The sequence below is a fragment of the Sebastes umbrosus genome, chromosome 2 (assembly GCF_015220745.1).
Source record: "Sebastes umbrosus isolate fSebUmb1 chromosome 2, fSebUmb1.pri, whole genome shotgun sequence".
Classification (NCBI taxonomy): Eukaryota; Metazoa; Chordata; class Actinopteri; order Perciformes; family Sebastidae; genus Sebastes; species Sebastes umbrosus.
In genome coordinates this window covers 1,477,985-1,499,072 of record NC_051270.1, presented here as the reverse complement: position 1 = coordinate 1,499,072, position 21,088 = coordinate 1,477,985, and the positions used below count along the sequence as shown (strand labels likewise).

The 21,088-nt window shown below is 41.1% G+C and overlaps 1 protein-coding gene and 1 long non-coding RNA gene across 5 annotated transcripts in view; both read right to left on the bottom strand.

The window, feature by feature from the left end:
• Nucleotides 1–734, bottom strand: part of LOC119503350 — a 34,844-nt gene extending 34,110 nt beyond the window's left edge. The window contains exon 1 of the long non-coding RNA XR_005210299.1: nt 645–734. This is a non-coding gene — a long non-coding RNA (uncharacterized LOC119503350). The remainder of the gene's footprint in view (nt 1–644) is intronic.
• A 3,580-nt stretch (nt 735–4,314) lies between these two features.
• LOC119503463 (SH3 and multiple ankyrin repeat domains protein 2-like) overlaps nt 4,315–21,088 on the bottom strand; it is a 236,632-nt gene continuing 219,858 nt past the window's right edge. For all 4 annotated transcript variants that reach the window (XM_037795273.1, XM_037795280.1, XM_037795288.1 and 1 more), the window contains one exon: nt 4,315–10,221. In XM_037795273.1, the coding sequence (XP_037651201.1) occupies nt 9,696–10,221 (526 nt within the window). In that variant the 3' untranslated portion in view covers nt 4,315–9,695. The remainder of the gene's footprint in view (nt 10,222–21,088) is intronic.

Below are 21,088 nucleotides of genomic sequence, written 5' to 3'. Positions count from 1 at the left end.
GGTGAGTCCGGCTTACACCCATGTCCTCTCTCCAGGTGCAACAGCAAATACATGCAAATGTTTTCCTGACCTACAGTAGGATCATAAACACATGCAACACATATTAAACAGTTTATTAGGTCCACCTAAATGCAGTCCTGCAGAAATCTTACCTTGCACGGCAGTTCCACTCCAACTCCTGCTGACTTCCTGTCACTAATGATAATCACAGGATCACAGATCACAACAAACCATCTGCAGAAATCCTCTCTTCATGAAGGTTATAGTGTTCAGTTTGTTCTTAAAATATTTTAGAGAGACTGCATTAGTTTTAGCTTGGTGTACCTAATAAACTGGCATATAAAACTACAGTGTATTTGTAATAAAAAAATGTGACTCTGGATCAATGTTTCTTGATCTTTCTCTGACTGCAAACTTTAGCTCTTACCTAAATCTACACACTAACTGTAAACAGTATATAATATACATGCAGCTTTACAGTTGTAATTGAAGAAATCACTTAGCTTAACTGTTTTACTAACAGATACAACACCTGCACCTTCTGACATCAATCAAACTGCAGTTTACAACTACAATGTAAATTAAACTTCACAAAGAGACATCAAAATGTTTCCCCCTAAATAAAACGTTAATAGTTATCCTACTTTTTGTTTATGAGGAGTTCCTGGAGATGTTTCACCACCATCCACAAATAGCTTAATGTTTTCCAGCTGTTAGTGGATCCACCATTTGCTTTGTGCAATGCATTGTGGGACATAGTGTCCATTGGCAACTGACAGGTTTGAGTATACTCAATTTAGTCACTTTTCAGTGTGTGAACACACTCAAACCCTATTTAGAATTAGTGTGTGTATCAAAGAATAAACATCTACAGATTAGGAACTTTGAATGAAAAGGTTTGTATGTTAAAACTGAGACACTTTAAAATGCTTGTGTGTGCATGTTTTGTTTTTTAATTAACCTGTACTGTGTGTAAAGTTTTAATTAGATAGAAAGTACATACTAGTTTTGCTGGATGTTTTCTCACGTCTTTGATAAACAACATCCCAGATAAAACCCTCCGTCAGTTTAATGTCTACATTTCTGTCTTCACTTCTGTGTTGTCTTATATCACTCTGATGAATGTGAGCAGAATTAGATGAAGACCAACAGGTGAATTATTTAATGTGGAATGGAGAAACGTTTCTTGATCTGATATTAAAACAGTTGTTCCTGGCGATGTAGGGATTAAAAAATAACTAACAGTTTGTTTTCTTCATGTATGTTTATTGCAGAATGCAGATATTTTTAGTTTTATTAATCCAGGTTTTGAGATTAAATGGAGATTGTATATTTTTTGGTGCTCAGCATTGAAATATTGGAACTACTTCCTACAGAAGAAATAGTCCCAATGACTGTTTGCAGTGAAGTCTGTCAATAGACTTTTAGTGTTTAATTGTAATCAATTAATTGATGCATTCTATAAATTAATAAATCTAATTTGCATTTAATTGATGAATTAAAACAAAGTAATAGTAAAAAGATTGAAATTCTTTGAATTCTTTAAATTAAAGACAGCTGTCTTTAAGTCAAGACACGTGAGCAGTGAGCCACCTTGAAACAGTAGCAACAAGAGCTCTGATTGGCCAGATTCATAACAGCTGGCCTGATGCTACTCTGTCAGTATTTAACTTTTAAGTGGAACACTGTTTACACATCTTTAACTTAAATATAGCGTTTTTAAACCAAAGTGATCATGAAATGGAGACTGTTAATGTTAAAGAAGGAGACAAATTAACGGTGAGATTTATATTGAGATATAACAAAAGGACAAATAAATGAAAAAACTAAAAGTAAAATTTATTAAACATTTTATAAATTCGGCAATTCAATTTTAAAACTAATTATATCGTAATTTAAAGACAGATTTTTTTCAATTGATATCTTTTTAAAATAAGTGTATAGGTTGTTGAACATACACGCTTTTTTACTTTTATTATTTTTTTTTTACAAATAAAGGAATTGAATTAATTGACAAGTTTAATGATTTTTTTTATTCTTTTAACTTTTAGTGTTATAATGCATCATTTAAATTCAATGTTAAATCATTTTTAATAGATTAAAAATGGATTTACTATGTGTTTATAATAACTAATTACTAATAACTGCTCTCATTGAACCACCCTGTATAAATAATAATTATAATAATAATAATAATAATAATAATAAATAATAAATTGTATTTATATTGCACTTTTCAAATCAAATGTTACGAAGAGCTTCACGAGGGAAATAAAAACAAGATAAATGACACAAGAGTAAAAAACAATAAAATAACTACTAAAACAGACAAACAAGTTGAATGAAAAAAATACTATACTACAGTACAGTATACAGACGTAGGCAAAGTTGTTGGCACCCTTCCGTTAAAGAGAGAAAAACCCACAATGGTCACTGAAATAACTTGAAACTGACAAAAGTAATAATAAATAAAAATTTACTGAAAATTAACTAATGAAAATCAGCTATTGTTTTTGAATTATGGTTCAACAAAATCATTTTAAAAAACAAACTAATGAAACTGGCCTGGACAAAAATGATAGTACCCTTAACTTAATATTTTGTTGCACAACCTTTCGAGGCAATCACTGCAATCAAGTGATTTCTGTAACTCTCAATGAGACTTCTGCACCTGTCGACAGGTATGTTGGCCCACTCCTCGTGAGCAAACTGCTCTGTCTCAGGTTTGAAGGGTGCCTTCTCCAGACTGCATGTTTCAGCTCCTTCCACAGATGTTCAATAGGATTTAGATCAGGGCTCATAGAAGGCCACTTCAGAACAGTCCAATGTTTAGTTCTTAGCCATTCTTGGGTGTTTTTAGCTGTGTTTTGGGTCATTATCCTGTTTGAGGACCCATGACCTGCAACGGAGACCAAGCTTTCTGACACTGGGCAGCACATTTCGCTCCAGAATGCCTTGATAGTCTTGAGATTTCATTGCACCCTGCACAGATTCAAGACACCCTGTGACAGATGCAGCAAAGCAGCCCCAGAACATAACCGAGCCTCCTCCATGTTTCACATTAGGTACAGTGTTCTTTTCTTTGGATGCTTCATTTTGCGTCTGTGAACATAGAGCTGATGTGACTTGCCAAAAAGCTCCAGTTTTGTCTCATCTGTCCAAAGGACATTCTCCCAGAAGCTTTGTGGCTTGTCAATATGCATTTTGGAAAATTCCAGTCTCGCTTTTTTATGATTTGGTGTCCTCCTGGGTCGTCTTCCATTAAGTCCACTTTGGCTCAAACAGTGACGGATGGTGCGATCTGACACTGATGTACCTTGACCTTGGAGTTCACCTCTAATCTCTTTGGAAGTTGTTCTGGGCTCTTTGGTTACCATTCGTATTATCCGTCTCTTCGATTTGTCATCAATTTTCCTCTTGCAGCCACGTCCAGGGAGGTTGGCTACAGTCCCATGGACCTTAAACTTCTGAATAATATGTGCAACTGTAGTCACAGGAACGTCAAGCTGCTTGGAGATGGTCTTATAGCCTTTACCTTTAACATGAAGGTCTATAATGTTCTTTCTGATCTCCTGAGACAACTCTCTCCTTAGCTTTCTGTGGTCCATGTTCAGTGTGGTACACACCATGACACCAAACAGCACAGTGACTACTTTTCACCCTTTAAATAGGCAGACTGACTGATTACAAGTTTGAAGATACCTGTGATGCTATTTACAGGACACACCTTAGTTTAATATGTCCCTATGGTCACATTATTTTACATCTTTTCTAGGGGTACCATCATTTTTTGTCCAGGTCAGTTTCTTTAGTTTGTTTTTTAAAATGATTCTGTTGAACCACAATTCAAAAGCAATGTCTGATTTTCATTAGTTCATTTTCAGTAAATTTTTATTTATTATTACTTTTGTCAGTTTCAAGTTATTTCAGTGACCATTGTGGGTTTTTCTCTCTTTAACGGAAGGGTACCAACAACTTTGCCTACGTCTGTATATAAAGGCTGTTGAAGTCTATAATTATTCTGGTGTCACATTATAGAAGCTCCAGATGTTCAACATAATCCCAAGCTGTTAAAAAAACAGACAAAAAAAGCATTTAAAATATAAATTTGTACACTTAAAATGATGCCAGTAGAAATGAACCCTTCAGTCGGTTGCTTCTTTGTTCATTTGATTTAACGTGTTTATTTTAGTCCACACAAACCGACTGCCTGCGATGACCGATCTCCATCCAGTGTCAACACGCTGACCCAACCTGACCCACGCTGACAGCTCCAACAAGGCCCGCTCTGTAAGGACTGAGAGGGATACAACACTAGTGCAATATTATATTTATTTCTTACAGTGAATTTTGGTTGCCATACAAGAAGTCTCGAGGATTTGAGGGGGGCAGGGGGGACGGCAAGAGTGCAGTTACAGGAAAATTCTCTCTTCTCTTTTCATTTCAGTAATTAGTTGACTCTATGATGATTCAGTAGCACAAAATTACAGCAACATAGAAAACATGAACACAAGTCTTTTGCACAAATTACTGAAAACATCTTAGCCTCTATGAAGACTTAATCAAAGAATAAAATCTATTAATGAAAAAAAAATAATAATTATTATTTAAGAAAGAAAAAAAAGAAAACAGTTACCCAAATGTTGGACGATGATAAAGGTGGGAGCAGTGTTTTGAAGGGGGAGTGGATGTGGGTTAGTGAGCCATGCCTGTCCTAAAACATGGCCTGGTGAAGCGCCACACCACGGTGATGCTCTTTAAAGATTCCTACTACATCTACTCAGCTCTACATTTCCACAGAGAAAACGGCTTAGTGACAATGTTGATCCACATAAAGGAATTCAACAGCCACCACTAATCTTTTTGGTGGATTTTATGTATGTATACATATATATAGATTTCATATAGTTTCCTACCAAGATGGCCTATATATATATTTTTTTTAAATGTACACATTTTTGCTCTTTTTATACACACACTCTAGATTGAGGGGGTTTCAGAGGATGAGAGAAGTCTGGTCAGGCAGATGGTGGTCGTCAGAAGATACCTGGGTTTTTGTGGTCACTTGATTGGCCAAAATATCTCTACAGCAGTAGAGAGTCTATCTACTTTAGGCAACACTTCATTAAAACACTGACAAGTGATCGCTTCATGATATGTAACTTTTAAAATGGGAAAAAATCAAACACAACCAAGGAGATTCATTCAGAATAAATATTGCTTCTTACATAACCCATAAGTCTAATAATATCTTTTTATATGTAGTATTTTGTTTTTTGGCAATCCACGCGTCAGTGTTGAACAGTTTTTTGTTCTTATAACCTCTATAAAATTTCATAGAACTCTATACAAATCTTTTAAAAATACTGTGCTTTTCTACCTCCTCCGACACGTCGCTGTTTGCTTTTAAAATAAGTTACATGTTCAAACAGGAACAGGATTATAGCAGCATTGTCCCGTGCCAGCCTCCGTATATATACGGCTAATGTTCACAGAACACAGAGCTTGTGTATGTTTCATTTTGTCTCCTCGAAAGCTGCATGAAGCTGCGGAGTGTGATATGAAACCAAATGAGGGCGTTCTAAAAACGATATATATTTCAGACGTTGGGTTACTGTCGAGCACATATCGAAACCACACGAGAGGTGTGCTCTGAAAGAATCTACTTTGAGGTAAAACACAAGCTCCTTTTTTTCTTTATAGAGCTATACAACCGACAGTGGTGCAGGTATATAGTGGAGGAAGGGAACTGTGAGCTATTTAAGGCATCCTCTGCAGGATGATGGGGCGAATGAGACCACTGCTGTGGTCGTCAGGTCAGCTCTGGCAACTATAAATCAATAGAATTTTTCCTCTAAACCTTTTAATAGAGCTATACATATAATCAAATAGACATTTTTTATCCTGTTAAACACTCTTATATACACGTTTCAACACATACTGCACTTCTACTTCTGACCAGCCTGTACTCATTGCTAGCAAACACACACATTTCCAGCTTTATAAATGCTGATTTTAGTTTGAAATTGGACCCCTTATAATAAAGTTTAAAATCCCAGTCTCTACTGCAGGAGCTGCAAGTGAGACTGGATGATAATAATACGGGACTTGGAGAAGCTTATAGTCCGGTCTAGTTAACAGAGACTGAAGTTCATCTGCAACAGATCAGAAATGCTTTCTATCCCTTTCTAATCTCACACAGGGCTCACGCTGATGAACATCTGCCGGCTCTGTCAGGTTGTTCTCTGGTTGTTTGTTTTGCACAGTGGTTCGAGGGCAGGACAAGGCATGATGTGGATTTACGTGAAACACGTAATTCAACATAAAGCCCTGAAGCCACAGAATCTCCAGCTGCTCTAAAAGCCAACGGTTCGGCGAGATTTCACGTCATCTGGCGGAAGTCGCTCTACAAAGAATGAACCTGCTGATAAGAAAAGATCTCTGTAGGGGGCTGCCAGTTAGTCTGCAACAACCATGTTAACGCGGTGTTGCGTCTCCAGCCTTCTTCACGAGAAGAAAACACTCTACTGAAGGCTGTTTCGGTCTAAAACAGTATTTTCCCTTGACTCTCTCTTCCAAAATCACAGGCTTGTACCTCTAAACAGCTGCTCCAGTTTGGGACGCCGTTTGGTTCATTTGGGATCTGGTTGGACTCGAGTTAACTTAATGCTAACGAATCTCTTATTGAGTCTTAAATCTCCTCGCTCTTTTTTTTTATTAACAAAGAACAATGTACAAAATGTTAATTTAGCTATATAGAAAACACGTCATTTCTCTGGTAAAACTGGAGTTTTAGCTCTTTAAATGTCAACCCATGAGTTCTTAAATTTTAGGTTGCTTATTATAACTTGTGTTATTTAAAATTGTTGAAAGCTAAAAAAGGCCTCCAAAAAGGATTTGACACTGGATTCAAAGTCAATAAAATGCTATCGAACGACAGACTTCAATAGTTCGACACTTTGGAAAATAGGCTTTTTCATTTTCTTGGTGAGAGTTTGGATGAAGAGATTGATATCCCTCTCAGGTGAAGCTACAGCTAGGAGAAGATTAGATTAGCTTAGCTTAGCATAAAGTCTGGAAACAGCTTTGTTGGCTCTGTCCGATGTGTAAATGAGAGTCTCCAGCTATGCTAACGGCTCTGCGAGTCTGTTCTAGTCACAGTTGTGCTTTGAGCTAAATGCTAACATCAGTATTCTAACATGCTCACGTTGACAACACATTAGTTTAGCAGATATTTTGTTGAAAAATTACATTTTTGACCTCTTGATGGCGCTAGAGGAAAAGTTGTGGGAGCACCAAAGTTATTGCAATTCATCCTGAGGGGGGGCATGAACATCTGGCCCGAACTTCACGGTAATCCATCCCACAGAGGTGAAGCCCCGCCCCTTCCAGTGGACCACCATGGGACCTTATTTCGGAAAAAATATGAACGGTAGTCAACGAGACAAATATTTTTGTTGATCCCGTTTGAATTACACCATGATAACACATATGATGTTTGTCAATTTAAAAGATAATTTTGCAAGTTAAGAAAGTCTCAGTTTGTTGTATAACTGTTGAGGTATCAGACTGTGAAGATACGTCATTAGAAAGACGACACACCCAAAAGTCACGTACGTAAGTGACGTCTCTCTCTCCGAAGCTACGATGCCGGTGTGTGCGACTCCTGATAAAAAGACCAGGAGTCGCTGAATAAAACACATCAGGTCAGATAACGTTTCATGTGTGCGTGGAACATAGCTACGTTAGCTAGCTGGCTCGTGTTGATGATGTTCATTGTGCGAATCGAGAGATGTAGTTCACTGAGCGGTTTCACACAAAACTAAATGGCGCTACGACAAACTGAGACTTTCTGGACGTGCAAAATGATGTTCTAAATTGACAAACATCATATGTGTGATTCATGGCAAAATTCAAATAAGATCAAATAAATATTCGTCTCTCCGTTGATTACCGTTCATACGCTTTTTCTAAATAAGGTCCCGTGGTGGTCCACCGGAAAGGGGTTGGACTTCGCCTCTCTATTGTAATTCATCCATGAATTTCTGAACCAAATTTCATGGTATCAATCCAATAGTTGTCGAGACATCTCACTCATTTAAAAAGAAAACCTTGTAAAGAGCCAGGCCAGCTGTTGACCCCTGCTTTCAGTCTTTATGCTAAGCTAATCGTCTCCTGCTTCATATTTAGAGTACGGACACGAGAGTGGAATCAATCTCCTCCGTCTAACTCACGGCAAGAAAGCAAATAAGCCCATTTCCAAAAGATATCGAACTGTTCCTTTAAATGCTCTCTCTTAAAAAAAAACTCAACTTCTACCACGTACACGCAGGGTGTTTGATACGTTAGCATTACCGCGGGGCCACATGAACGCCTAGTGTTGACCTGCTAACCGTGAAGTGGAAGGAGATTTGACAGAATGAAGTAGAAAAGTAAAGAACAGCTCTAGTTTCCCTATACTGTGGCCTATATAGCGGATCCATGGAGTTAGCTAAACTGGCCTTAATGATATTTTGGGTCAACCAGTGACACACACACACACACACACACACACACACACACATACGCACAATACTAGAAGGAAAAGCCAAGAGGCACCAGGACGCCCTTCACAGACAGACAAGCTGGTAAAACCCATTTCAAGGTGAGAATTATTCTGGTCCAACGTTTGTCCGTCCGTCTTGTACCTCGTGTCCTCCCCTCGGTTTTCCTTGTATGATGAGGTGGACACCGGGGCGGGTGTAGACTGGCGAGGGGCCCCCGGGGGCCCCTGCTACAGCGGAGCTCCTCCTCTGGTGACCACCTCTCTCCACGCTTTGCTCTCTCTCAGGAGAAGAAGGCCATCGCAGTAACGGTGTGTGTGTACATGCTTCGGGTGTGAAGACAGTGTGTGTTCTCGTTTGTCAGTGTGTGGTACTGTGCATAAAGTGTGTGTGTATGTGTGTGTGTGTGTGTGTGTGTGTGTGTGTGTGTGTGTGTGTGTGAGTGGACACGAGATATGGTTTAGTATTTATTTATCAGCTAATGTTCTTATTTTGACACAAACAGGTGAAAAGCAAAAAAAAAAATGGAGTCTATCTCAAATTTTCTCTACAACCTTAGATGCACCCAGAAATATAACTCCGGTAGGACTCTAGTGAAGAAATATTATTCTCTGAACAAACTCTAGCAAAGATAGAAAAGGAGCAACGACCAGCTCAGCTGGTTTTTCATGCACCCACACCGGGGTGTATGGAAAAAGTCTTTAGTATTCCAAAGCAGTTGGGTGAGCACGAGTCTTTATGTGAAATAAACCTCCAGACGAGTATTTTCCCAGCGTTTGAGTACACACTATTCCAGAGTTTTTTTGTTTTCTGGTCGGTCCTTCGTACTGGCCTCCTCTGCTTTCGCTCTCCTTGATGTGACATAGCAGCTATTCTCTTCTCTCTCCCTCCTGCAGTTCCGCCCGACATCCCATGATCCCCTGATGCTCAGGGCGGTGGGAAGGAAGAAGAGGGCGGACAAGACCGGAGCGCTGAGATGAGGGCGGCGGAGGATGAGAGAGGACAGAAACAGCAAGAGGCAGCATCAGCTTGGACAAAACTCCTACCCAGTTCAACGATTATGTCTGATGAAGAGATTGGTAAAAGTGATCGGTGACACCTCCCTCTCCTCGGCCCCTGACTCCGCACGTCGCCACCCCGTCTCCTCAGGGCTTATCTGTCCTGCAGCAGCTTGAGGGCCCTCTCGATGTTCATGCGGTGGCCCACCCTCGTCACGCCCAGGTCTATCAGGTCCTCTTTTTGCAGCGACGGCAGGTGGGCGCCCTCGATCTCATTGTCCAGGAAGGCGTCCCTGTGCTCCCCCAAGTTGAGACTCTCCAGCCAGTCCGCCACGTCGAGCTTGCTCCACAGCTCCATGGGTTTGGAGGCAAAGGGCTTTCCTGAGGCCGCCACCGCCTGCATCAGCGTGAGCGGCGACGGGGAACGCGAGCTCCCGCTGCCGCCGCACGAGGAGCTCAGGCTGTAACCGCCGCCGCTGCCCATGGGCGGGGTGGGCAGGCCGAAGACGTCAGTGAGAGTGGGCGACACGGAGGGCGGCAGTGAGGAGCAGGGGGTGAGGGAGGAGCCGGAGTCTGGCGGGCTGCAGGGGTGCGTCTGGGATGGGAGGCTGCTGGGAGGGGTGGAGGTGAGGGCAGCAGCGGCGGCGTTGTTACGCATTCCTGAGTCGTCTGTGGGCGGCCTGAGAGGGACAGAGAGCAGACCACAGGTTAGTCACATAGATAACTTTTCATTTTAATAAACAACCCAAGATGATCTTAAAGCGTGGAGGGGCTGACTACAAACAATGTGTACGCTAACTTCACATCTTGCCATCTCTTTGTCCTATGGATACTTCATAAAGCTTTTGATTTGATTTTATATCTTGAATATAAATGTTGTTAATTCATTACTTGCAGAACCTTTCTTTTTGGCCTCTCCACACACTGACATATTATCTATAAAAGTTAACGGGTGACCTGGTTAGCAAACAGTTTCCTATTTTTACACATCCAGCAGATATTTAATTTCTGATCTACTCTCCACAGGCTCCTGAAAAAGAATATATCTCTGTCTCTTTAGCCGCTGGATGTGAGGGTAGGAGATGATGGAGAGGTAGGTGAAGGAGTAGTAGGGAATGTTAAAATGTAAAAAAGTTTACACCGATTTGTAGTCATTTTCTATCTTTCGTTGGTCTTCAATTAAAGAAATAAAAATAAAACTTGGGGCTGTCAGAGTTAACGAGATAATAACGCGTTAACGCAAATTCATTTTAACGCCAATAATTTCTTTAACGCATTAGTGCAATCGATCTTTCGGAGGTTAGCGGGCTCAGTTTTTTGGTACCAACATGTCATACTGCTTGTTGTGAAGAAGGTTAAATAACGCCCCAAACTTAACGCAAAATGTTGGTGAGGAAAAACTATCATGGCCATTTGCAAAGGGGTCCCTTGACCTCTGACCTCCAGATATGTGAATGGAATATTGCTATTAACACGTTAACGCAAATTTGTTTTAACACTTCTAATTTCTTTAATGCAATAATGCAACGTATGGTTATTAAGTTGTAGCAGGCTCAGTTTTCTCCTCATAATGAGGTTAAATAACACTACAAACGTGTGCTTAATTTTGGCGAGGAAAAACTGTCATGTCCATTTTCAAAGAGGTCCCTTGACCTCTGACCTCCAGATGTGTGAATGTAAATGGGTTCTATGGGTACCCACGAGTCTCCCCTTTACAGACATGCCCACTTTATGATAATCACATGCAGTTTGGGGCAAGTCATAGTCAAGTCAGCACACTGACACACTGACAGCTGTTGTTGCCTGTTGGGCTACAGTTTGCCATGTTATGATTGGAGCATATTGTTTTATGCTAAATGCAGTACCTGTGAGGGTTTCTGGATCAATATCTGTCATTGATTTGTGTTGTTAATTGATTTACAATAATAAATATATACATACATTTGTACTAACAAAGCATATTTGTCCACTCCCATGTTGATAAGAATATTAAATACTTGATAAATCTCCCTTTAAGGTTCATTTTGAACAGATAAAAAAATGTGTGATTTATTTGTGATTAATCTTGATTAATTATTTTAATCGATTGGCAGTCCTAATAAAAATCTAGTTAAGAAGACAATCAATAAATATGATTTTCACAACAAACTGTCCTGAATGGAAACCAACAGCTGTCTGGAAGGTAGGACGTCTTTCTAAAAACATAAAAATGGGTGTAGCTAATGTAAAGTTAATGAGATGTGTAATAATGGACTAAAACAGAAGAGTGGTAGACTGGAGTGATGATGGAAGTGTCTTCAGAGAGTGTTCATTAACACTAAAACGACATCATGTCATTGCTGGAAGGATTTATGAATGTAACGCTGCACAGTGACCAGTAGGTGGCATCATATGCAAAACTTTTTTTTTGTTTCTACCAAAGCTCCAGCAGCTGATGTGGAGGATGCATGTTAAACCAGACCACAGCTTTTTAGGTTTTTAATCTGCATCCAGACATTTTAGTTACAGTTACAGTTCTTTTAGGCTACTTTTAACGTTTATATTTGAGTATTTACGATGTTAGCAGTTAACATTATACTTGTGACTTTTATTCATTTGCTCCATTGGAACCTTCATATTACATATTTTGTTATGATTTCTTTCCATTAAAGCACAATTTGTGATTCAAACTAAACTCCAGGTAGGAGCCTGTCATCACTCCCAAAGTGATTAACCTAATATTTTAACACATAATCTAACATAAGACAAAGTTAGACACAAGTTAAAAGATTGTTAACATCACTCATGTATGTGGATAAAGCAGGAAAACATGCTTATATGATCAGCTAACAAACACTATTTCAGATTTTATTTTAATTTTAATCAAAACTCACCTTTTTGGAATTAATGTGTCATTAATGTTGTTGTGTTTTATTATTATTATTATTATGATGTTCTTATTTTAACTCTGCAAAGTGTCTTTGAGTTTCATGAAAAGCGCTCTATAAATAAAATGTATTATTATTATTATTATTATTTTAAAATCAGTAACCAAGTCTTTTCATTTATATATGTGAAGATACATTGAATTTATCATTTGCTAGCCTTTATCATAATAATTTGAACATGGTAGTGCTATTAACATAATAATATTCTGTTAATAATAATTTTAATGTTATAAATGCTGTCTTGCTAACTTTATTGCTATTTTCAATAACCTGTTATGTACAGGTTTCTCTTTAAATAACAGTGATAATGTTTCTAGGTCACTTGATAAAGTGACATGATATTGGTCAGATTTTTGCATTACATTTCAGTCTTTACTCATAATCATGCCAATACAAGAAATACTGATTCATATTTTTATCCTAAAATAAAGCAGAAGTGATGAGCAGAACCGAGGCTCCCTGAGGAAGTGATTTGAAGTATTTCCTCGACCAGATAAAGATCTCACAGCCTTGTTTTCCGATCAAATGCACACCTTTTTAAAGGGTTTTCCCGCCTATAAAGCAGAAGCCTCTTACAGTGTGAACTCCCAGTTGCTAATATGTTTAATGGTTCCTTACATTCATGTGAAATGAGTTCTGTAGCAGCTGCAGCTAAGACTGAGTGCAGGCCTCCAGGTACAGAAAAAGAGTGTGCATGCTGAGTATGTACTGCAGCCAGAGGGACGCCTGCAGCGCTCTAATGGATGGATGTACAACAACAACACGGGGAGGGGAAGGTTAGCCACTCTAACCTTTTTATAGCCTTTACAGTACGATGGGGAGACAGAATAATAGACTACTGAAGGAACCCTTTCCCCTCAGAGAAATTTACATCATGCACTTGTTAATTTAGCGTCCTAGAATCAGAGCAGTTAGAACAGGATTACAAGCTAACTTGACACTTTTGAGATGATATGTACAGTTTATATTATTATACTTATAAATTAATTCATGTCTGTAGTGGTCATTGCAACAACAGAAAACAAATTCAAACTAACTGCGGTTGATTTGGCAGTACATGATTGAATCTTGAGTTATCTGTTTGTTTCAAAAGGAAAAAGTATTCTGTACTCTTGTCTGGGCGATAGTAGTCTGTCCAGTCTGTCACTAGATAAATCTGGAGGGTTGTCAAATGATTAATGGGTCAGGAGAAAGATAAGATCATGTTCTGCTGCTCAATTATTATTTTTTTTCTCTGATGTTTCTCTGGTCTTTGTTTTAGGGTTAGCTCTTCAGGAGGTTTAGAGGAAAATGTTTACAACTCAATTGTTGCCTGAAACCAAGTGGGTTATATATACAAGTATTGTGTGTATACATACATACATACATGTATATACGTATATAAAATAGATATAATGCCTGTTGTGAATCGGGTCATGATGATTTGTCATTTTTAAAAAGTGTGTCCCCAGAAAAAAAGTTTGGGAAACACATATCTAGAGCACTAAATGTGGTTCAATCCGCCACTGAAAATAGTCCCCATAACACATGCACTATTTCCTCCTGTTTGTTAGATAAAAACTACCTGACCAGCTGTTTTAAGAAAATCTATTTTAAGAAAATGAACCTAAAACATAAAACTTGTGTTATTGTTGTCATCTGCAGCTAAAATGGGACAATTATAAGCTGAGAACAGGCCTAAACCAGACAAGAAACAAGTCCCACCACCACATGCAAAAACACAGAACCGTGTGTGAGTAAAGCTGGGCATACACTGTACCATTTCAGAAATGTTGTTGTGTGCTTCCTACTCTGTACGACCAGATCGTTTGCGATGTAAAGCCAAAGTTCATGATTTATGTGATCACACTGTATGGCACGATCATCAGCCACGACCTGAGTGATCACACTGTACATGTAAAATAGATCAAATACAACACGTCCTGCCGGCTCCTGCGGGCCGTTCTGGCTGTTGATAGTTGTCAATAAAGATTGATTTGAAAGCTCCGAGGCAGGTAAAGTGTGTTTGCCAAGCCCCCAGGAAGAGTGTCGGTCGTTGGTCCCAACGGGAGCGCCAAGCCGTGAAGACGGCGTGACGTTGGGACCCCGTGACCGAGTCATGTGACCGAGCGGACGCTACTGCGCATGGTCCATGTGCCCAAGATCCGGGTACTTTTCCAGACGGAAGTCGAGCCATTTAGGCTTCATGCTCCACTGAGCAACTCTCATAGGACTGAACGAGGCCCCGCCTCCAACGCTGTATCCAGTTCTCTTATACATCCATGGTGTTAGCTGGCAGAGGTCTGTACAGGTCACAGTGCAAACAAGGCAGAAACTTGCTTCCTTGATCATCTGTGCCATCTTGTCTGCTGAAACGTCTAAAAAAAGAGGCGCCGGCCGGCGTATATGGTGGCGAGGAAGACATGGACAGTAGGCTTGTCCATTTCGCAGAGAGAATTGGAGGTAAGCTAGCTACGTTTTATTACATCTACTGTACATTGTTATCTTGATAGCTACGCTGGTGGCTCTGCTTCAACTGTTTGAGAGCCTGTGGACGACCGACCAACATTACTGACATGTCAGAAATTCATCCGACTGTCGGACGGCTGGTCGGGAGGAGGTAATCGGTCCTCCGCCCCCCCTGTACTCTGCACGGCAAACGACACCCGACAAAGATGAAATTCGGTCCGACTCTAAAATGAGTCGTGCGGCTCAACATTCGGGCCAGAAACGGGCTAAAATCGCAGTGCATGCCCAGCGTAAGAGACATCACCCTCCTCGTATACCTGCTGCCCCAGATGGAGGGATGTGATGGATGTGCTGATATTTAGAGCAGTGACACACAAAGATACCCCCCCACCACCACCACCACCACAACACACACAGCAATCCATGCAGAATGATCACACCTTCCTTCAACTTCTCCCCAGGATTGATTAAATTGAACACAAGAATTGAAATCTGCCCCCCCCCCCCCGACTCTCTACTGCGAGATGTAGCCTAGATATCGCTCTTTCCTACTTGTGACATATGGAACAACCTGAGGGGAAGTGAAGGGGACAAAAGGGGGTCGTTGCTGCCAAAATGGAACTGGGCCACTGTTAAAGTGCTGCCTTCACCGAGCCCGGACGCTTCCAAAACTTACACTTTGCACTTTTCAACACCAGCTTCTCCACAGGAAGTCGTGTTGGATGGATGAGATGGGAGACAGCAGACGACATTAGACATTGATAAACACACACACAATAACACATACATGAGATAAAAGAAAACCGGAATGCATGGAAGAACGTAACATCTTTATGTACTGACAAGTCTCTGCCATCTGTCTGCCTTCTGCTTTCACAGCTACAAACCAACTTGTAACTTCTTCTCTGCTGCGCGGCCACGTCTCCCGCTCCGGGCTCACAGCGTTTTAATTTCATCTTTATGTAACGACGGGTCAGACCGGACGACTACGCTCCGACACGGATTCAAAACAACAGCACAGAAATACTTAACCTGAGATCTGTCAAGCACTCCTCTAATCGGCATCCTGCTATTCTATCATCTATTAAACACGTTTTGTTACAGGAGTGAAATTGAAGTGAAAAGTATGTAATTGCTTATTAGACTAATTAGCACAGTGCCTCGTTTAGCTTCTCTGACCTTATTACCATTTCTTGCGGCTACCAGGAGTCACGTATTAACAAAAGAGGACAGTCGCTGTCATGCTATGAATTTCTGTCAGGTGGCCGACAGCAATCCAGATTATTTATGCATACATTGATTTCAAACTGTTAAGACAAATTCTTTCATCTAAAAAGCATCACTCATGTTCACAAGCCTGGGAGTAACAGTCAGTATTAACCCACTATTCAGTGACATGTTGCACCTTTAATGCATTTGACAACAAAAGTGTGCTCGATGCTTGCAGATGACGGTGGATGAAGAAACATCATCATTTCTGTTCAGCCATGCTAGCATCTCTGTGGAGCTGTACAGCAGTAATTTAACCTCTTCCACTCCTTGAGGGCGCCGGAGTGGCTGGAGCAGGCTCAATTATAGAGCTAGAGAGAAACTAGAAAAGATAAGGAATCCAAATGGTACCAACTACGTCATGTTAGCATTTCAGGAAGAATGTTAAATAATGTAACGAAGTTACGCTAAATTTTCGCGAGGAAAAACTGGCATGGCAATTTTCAAACGGGTCCCTTGACCTCTGACCTCAAGATATGTGAATGAAAATGGGTTCTATTTGTACCCACGAGTCTCCTCTTTACAGACATGCCCACTTTATGATAATCACATGCAGGTTGGGGCAAACAACTTGACTCTTGTGGATCCAATGAGCCAACTGTATTCATGTGTGATGATGTTAGTCCCCATAGGAGACATTACATTGTAGTGAGACCATTATTTTTAAAAACTTGACCTCACTGTATAAAATGACCTTGTGGTGACCTCTAGGATAATCACAGCCTCATGAAACTTTACAACCACCAACTAGAGACCTAGAGCATTCAGAGGATGGATGGATCAGACTAGAGACCTAGAGCATTCAGAGGATGGATGGATCAGACTAGAGACCTAGAGCATTCAGAGGATGGATAGATCAAACTAGAGACCTAGAGCATTCAGAGGATGGATAGATCAAACTAGAGACCTAGAGCATTCAGAGGATGGATGGATCAGACTAGAGACCTAGAGCATTCAGAGGATGGATGGATCAGACTAGAGACCTAGAGCATTCAGAGGATGGATGGATCAGACTAGAGACCTAGAGCATTCAGAGGATGGATGGATTTCCTAGCTAGATTAACAATAAGGGGGTTTCTGAGCAGTTTACAGAACAGAAGTGTTCGCCATCCAATCACCGAAAAATGCCAATTCTTGCAGAAATCTCCAAAATGTCCAAAGTTTTTGATCCCAAATCACAGCATGTCTTTTTCTATGGTGTTCCTCAAGGTCTTGGTGTCTTAATGTGGTATTTTGGAGGGATTATTGATCATTTCTATCAATTCTCCAGTGGTTAAAAAAGGTTAAATTTAGTACCAAATCTGTGTAACAAATGGTATCAACCCAAAAATTGCTGCAACAACTTATGAGACATAATAGAGCATAGAGATGAACATCATATACTTCTATCATAATGTTCTACACTCTTATACACTTTCATTATTTATGTTAATTAATCATGTTTATTTCTGATTCATGACTAGAACAACTTGACACTCAGTGCATCTCAAATTAATCTTCAGGTTCTCAGCTTTCAGATGATGAACACCACTTCTATGTGACATCTACTGTTGACCTGCTATCTCCCCCTAAAGACCCCCTGGACCCCCCTAAAGAAGATAAAAACGAGTCTACTGTGGGTCCCAGAGGGTTAAAAATAACAAAAAAATCAAAACAAGAGCTTTGAACCATGCAGGTACAAGCTGAGTGAGTTCTGTGGAAGTTAGAGACAAGAACCAACACTACAGGCACATTCAAATGTACCACGAATGCACTCACATAGTCAACCCCCCCCCCCACACACACACACAAGTAACGTTAGCACGTGTCCCTCGCTGGCCTTCATCTCAGCGCTCGCTCTCCGTCAGCTGAGCAGGTTGAGAGGAAAGTGATGCAGTGCTATTGATATCTGTGGTGGGAGACCTCGCCTTCGCCACGCCCACACATCGCATGACTCCCTGCTTCTTTCTAGCACACACCGGCTCACGCATTCAGGGTCGCAATCATTGGCATGCGTGCACACGCTGCCTTTATTTATAGAAGCTTGAACGCACACACACACACACACACACACACACACACACGCACACACACACAGATAGAGACTGACTCGGCTGTGCTGGGTTACATAACGGTGGCCTACTAAAGCAGCGCGGCACGTGACCTGCGTGAGATGATGCTGAACTCTGCTGAGGGTTAGGCCTGCCATCCTCTTGCTCCATCTCTCTGTCACACACACACACACATGCACACATGTAAAAAACACACACACCCCTCCCCTGACTCAGACTGACATCACTGCAGGCCTCAAGGCTGCTCTCATCAGCCGGTTGCTAGGCAACCCTTTCGTCCACAGGCACAACCAACGCACATTTAATCTGGGAGGCTAAGAGACAGGGATAAAAAAAAGAAGAGAGAGAGAGAAAGAGAGAGAGAGAGAAAGGAACACAAATGTCCAAAGGAGAAAATGAGATGTTAGCGCCGGTGCTGAGGCTGATTCCAACATACTGAGGAAGAAAGAAACAGGAGATTGTGCACGAGAGCAAAGGATGGAGGGCGAGAGAGAAAGAGAGGGAGGGAGAGCATGTGTGAATCTAGGCCATCTTCTGTGCATCTCTGTTGCCATCTGTTTGACAGTCACAGAAGCAGGACCACCTTTTCCCCTCCGCAGGCCTCTTCATATGACGAGGTGGTCCCTATCTGCACGTCTCTGGCTGCCTACAACCACATCTTCTGCTCAGCGCCTGGCAACCCCTCTCCACAACATGAAGTGGAGCAACACGAAAACCCCCTCTGAGCACGGAGGCAGATAATCGGAGACCCCGGTGACATACAAGAGAGCGGGGTTTAAACTCCAACTGACATGGACCCACACACACACACAAACACACGCACACACACACACACACACACACACACACACACACACACACACACACACACACACACACACACACAAACCCTTCAGAGCGACAATTGAAAACGCCAGATTACAAGCAATCGACTGATTTTAGCAGGATGTTCATTGCCGCTAGGAATGAGGGTTGGATTCTGAAGTCACATCAGGGCAGGATGACATCTGGTTGTTTGAACCCATAGTGAATCAGTTACTGAGCTAAACTAATGCCGGATACACACTAAACGACAACCAAGCCGACTTTGGGCCCGATTCCCCCCCTTCCGACAATCGTCTTTGATTGTTTGATGGTTCTAAAGATGATCCTGGGAGGTATGTTGAGAGTGTTTTTTACATCCATCGATCGGCTCTGAAGTCCATCCTGGACGCACCGATCTCAAATCGTAAATATTAAACGTTGTGTGTCGGGAACAAGCACCCAGGAAGAGCGCCGGTCGTCGATCCCAACTTTCGTAGTGGTCAAACGGCGGTACTACAACTTCCTTGTCCGTCATGTGAAAGTACAAATCATCCATTTCTTCCAACACCTGAGAATATTTTATACCTGCCCAACATTTTGTCTAAATGAGGTTATAATTCGGGGTTTCATCGACCCGTTCTCACTCCCAACTCGTCAAATATCGCCGTTTGGTCAGCGCCGCTCAGGCTCGGAAACCGACGCACAGATGGAGGCACCCTTTAGCAACATTATGTGACGAACCGGGCTTTCAACTAACTCCAATGTAAACCCACCCGTGCCGTTATTCGACGGTTAGAGCAAGTGACGTAGTATTAGTAGCAACACTTTCAACCAGGAGAGCGCTTTTCTTGTCCCTAGACTAAAATTAAGGTTGACTTATTTTGTCACGTCTGTCTTTAGTCACGTGACTCGTCGGTATCGTCAGCCTCGAGTTCGGCATTTTGGCCGTCACCATCTTGGTTTTTGGCAACCAGAAGTGACACGAGAAGGTGGAGCTAATACAACTGAACACTGACTAAGACATTTTTTAGGCGACCAAAAGTGTTACTTTCATGAACTGAAAACACACTGTGAAAGGGTTAAAGGTGTAAGACAAAAACACCGACAACGCCGTGGTAGCGACCTGTCAATTACAAGGTAGCCCCGCCCCAAAGCATCCCCTGCTTTATGGTCTATCTGACTCTAAATGGGACCATAATTTACTAAATGAACATCATGCTGTATTGAAGAAGACTTGAAACTAGTGATTGAGACCATAAACTCATGTTTACAATGTTTACTGAGGTAATAAATCAAGTGAGAAGTAGGCTCATTTTCTCATAGACTTCTGTACATCACACTTCTTTTAGCAACCAGAGGAGTCGCCCCCTGCTGGCTGGTAGAGAGGATGCAGGTTTAAGGCTCTTCAGCTTTGGCTTCACTTTTCAGAACCGGAGGTTGCCGCCTGGTTCTTCCGCAATTCCAGACGCCATCGGGAAAAACTGGGACCGAAATAATGACACATCCCCTCTTATAATTGTCACGGAGACGCTGACGTAAAAGACTTTTCCCAACCTCGCAAAATGAGTCACATGATATTAAAGTAGTATACAAAAAGAATCTCTGCTTTCTAGAAGTCATAAGAAACCTCACTGTGCAAAACAATCCTCTCAGTTAAAAAAAATAATGCAAATGCATGGCTTGGGGGGAATAAACAGTTTACTTTGAGAGGCTGCCAGCTTCATGCACCTGATACCTTAGCATCATACAGCTACCAGCAGCACAAACAGACAACCAGAGAGATCTTCACTTTATGGGCAAAGCAACTTTTCACCAAAATGGAGACTTAAGATGCCCAATGTCACACCATGATCACTGTGAGATTAAACATAATGGCTTGGTAATGAAGTCATTAACTGGGCTGATTTATTATCTATCTATCTATTCATCTTCTATCATCTACTTGATAGGAGCAGCATACAGTTCAAGTATAAAGTTTCTATTTCTCTTAAGTGACCATGTTCACAAGAATGTGTCACCACACAGACAAACAAGAACAAGCATGGCAG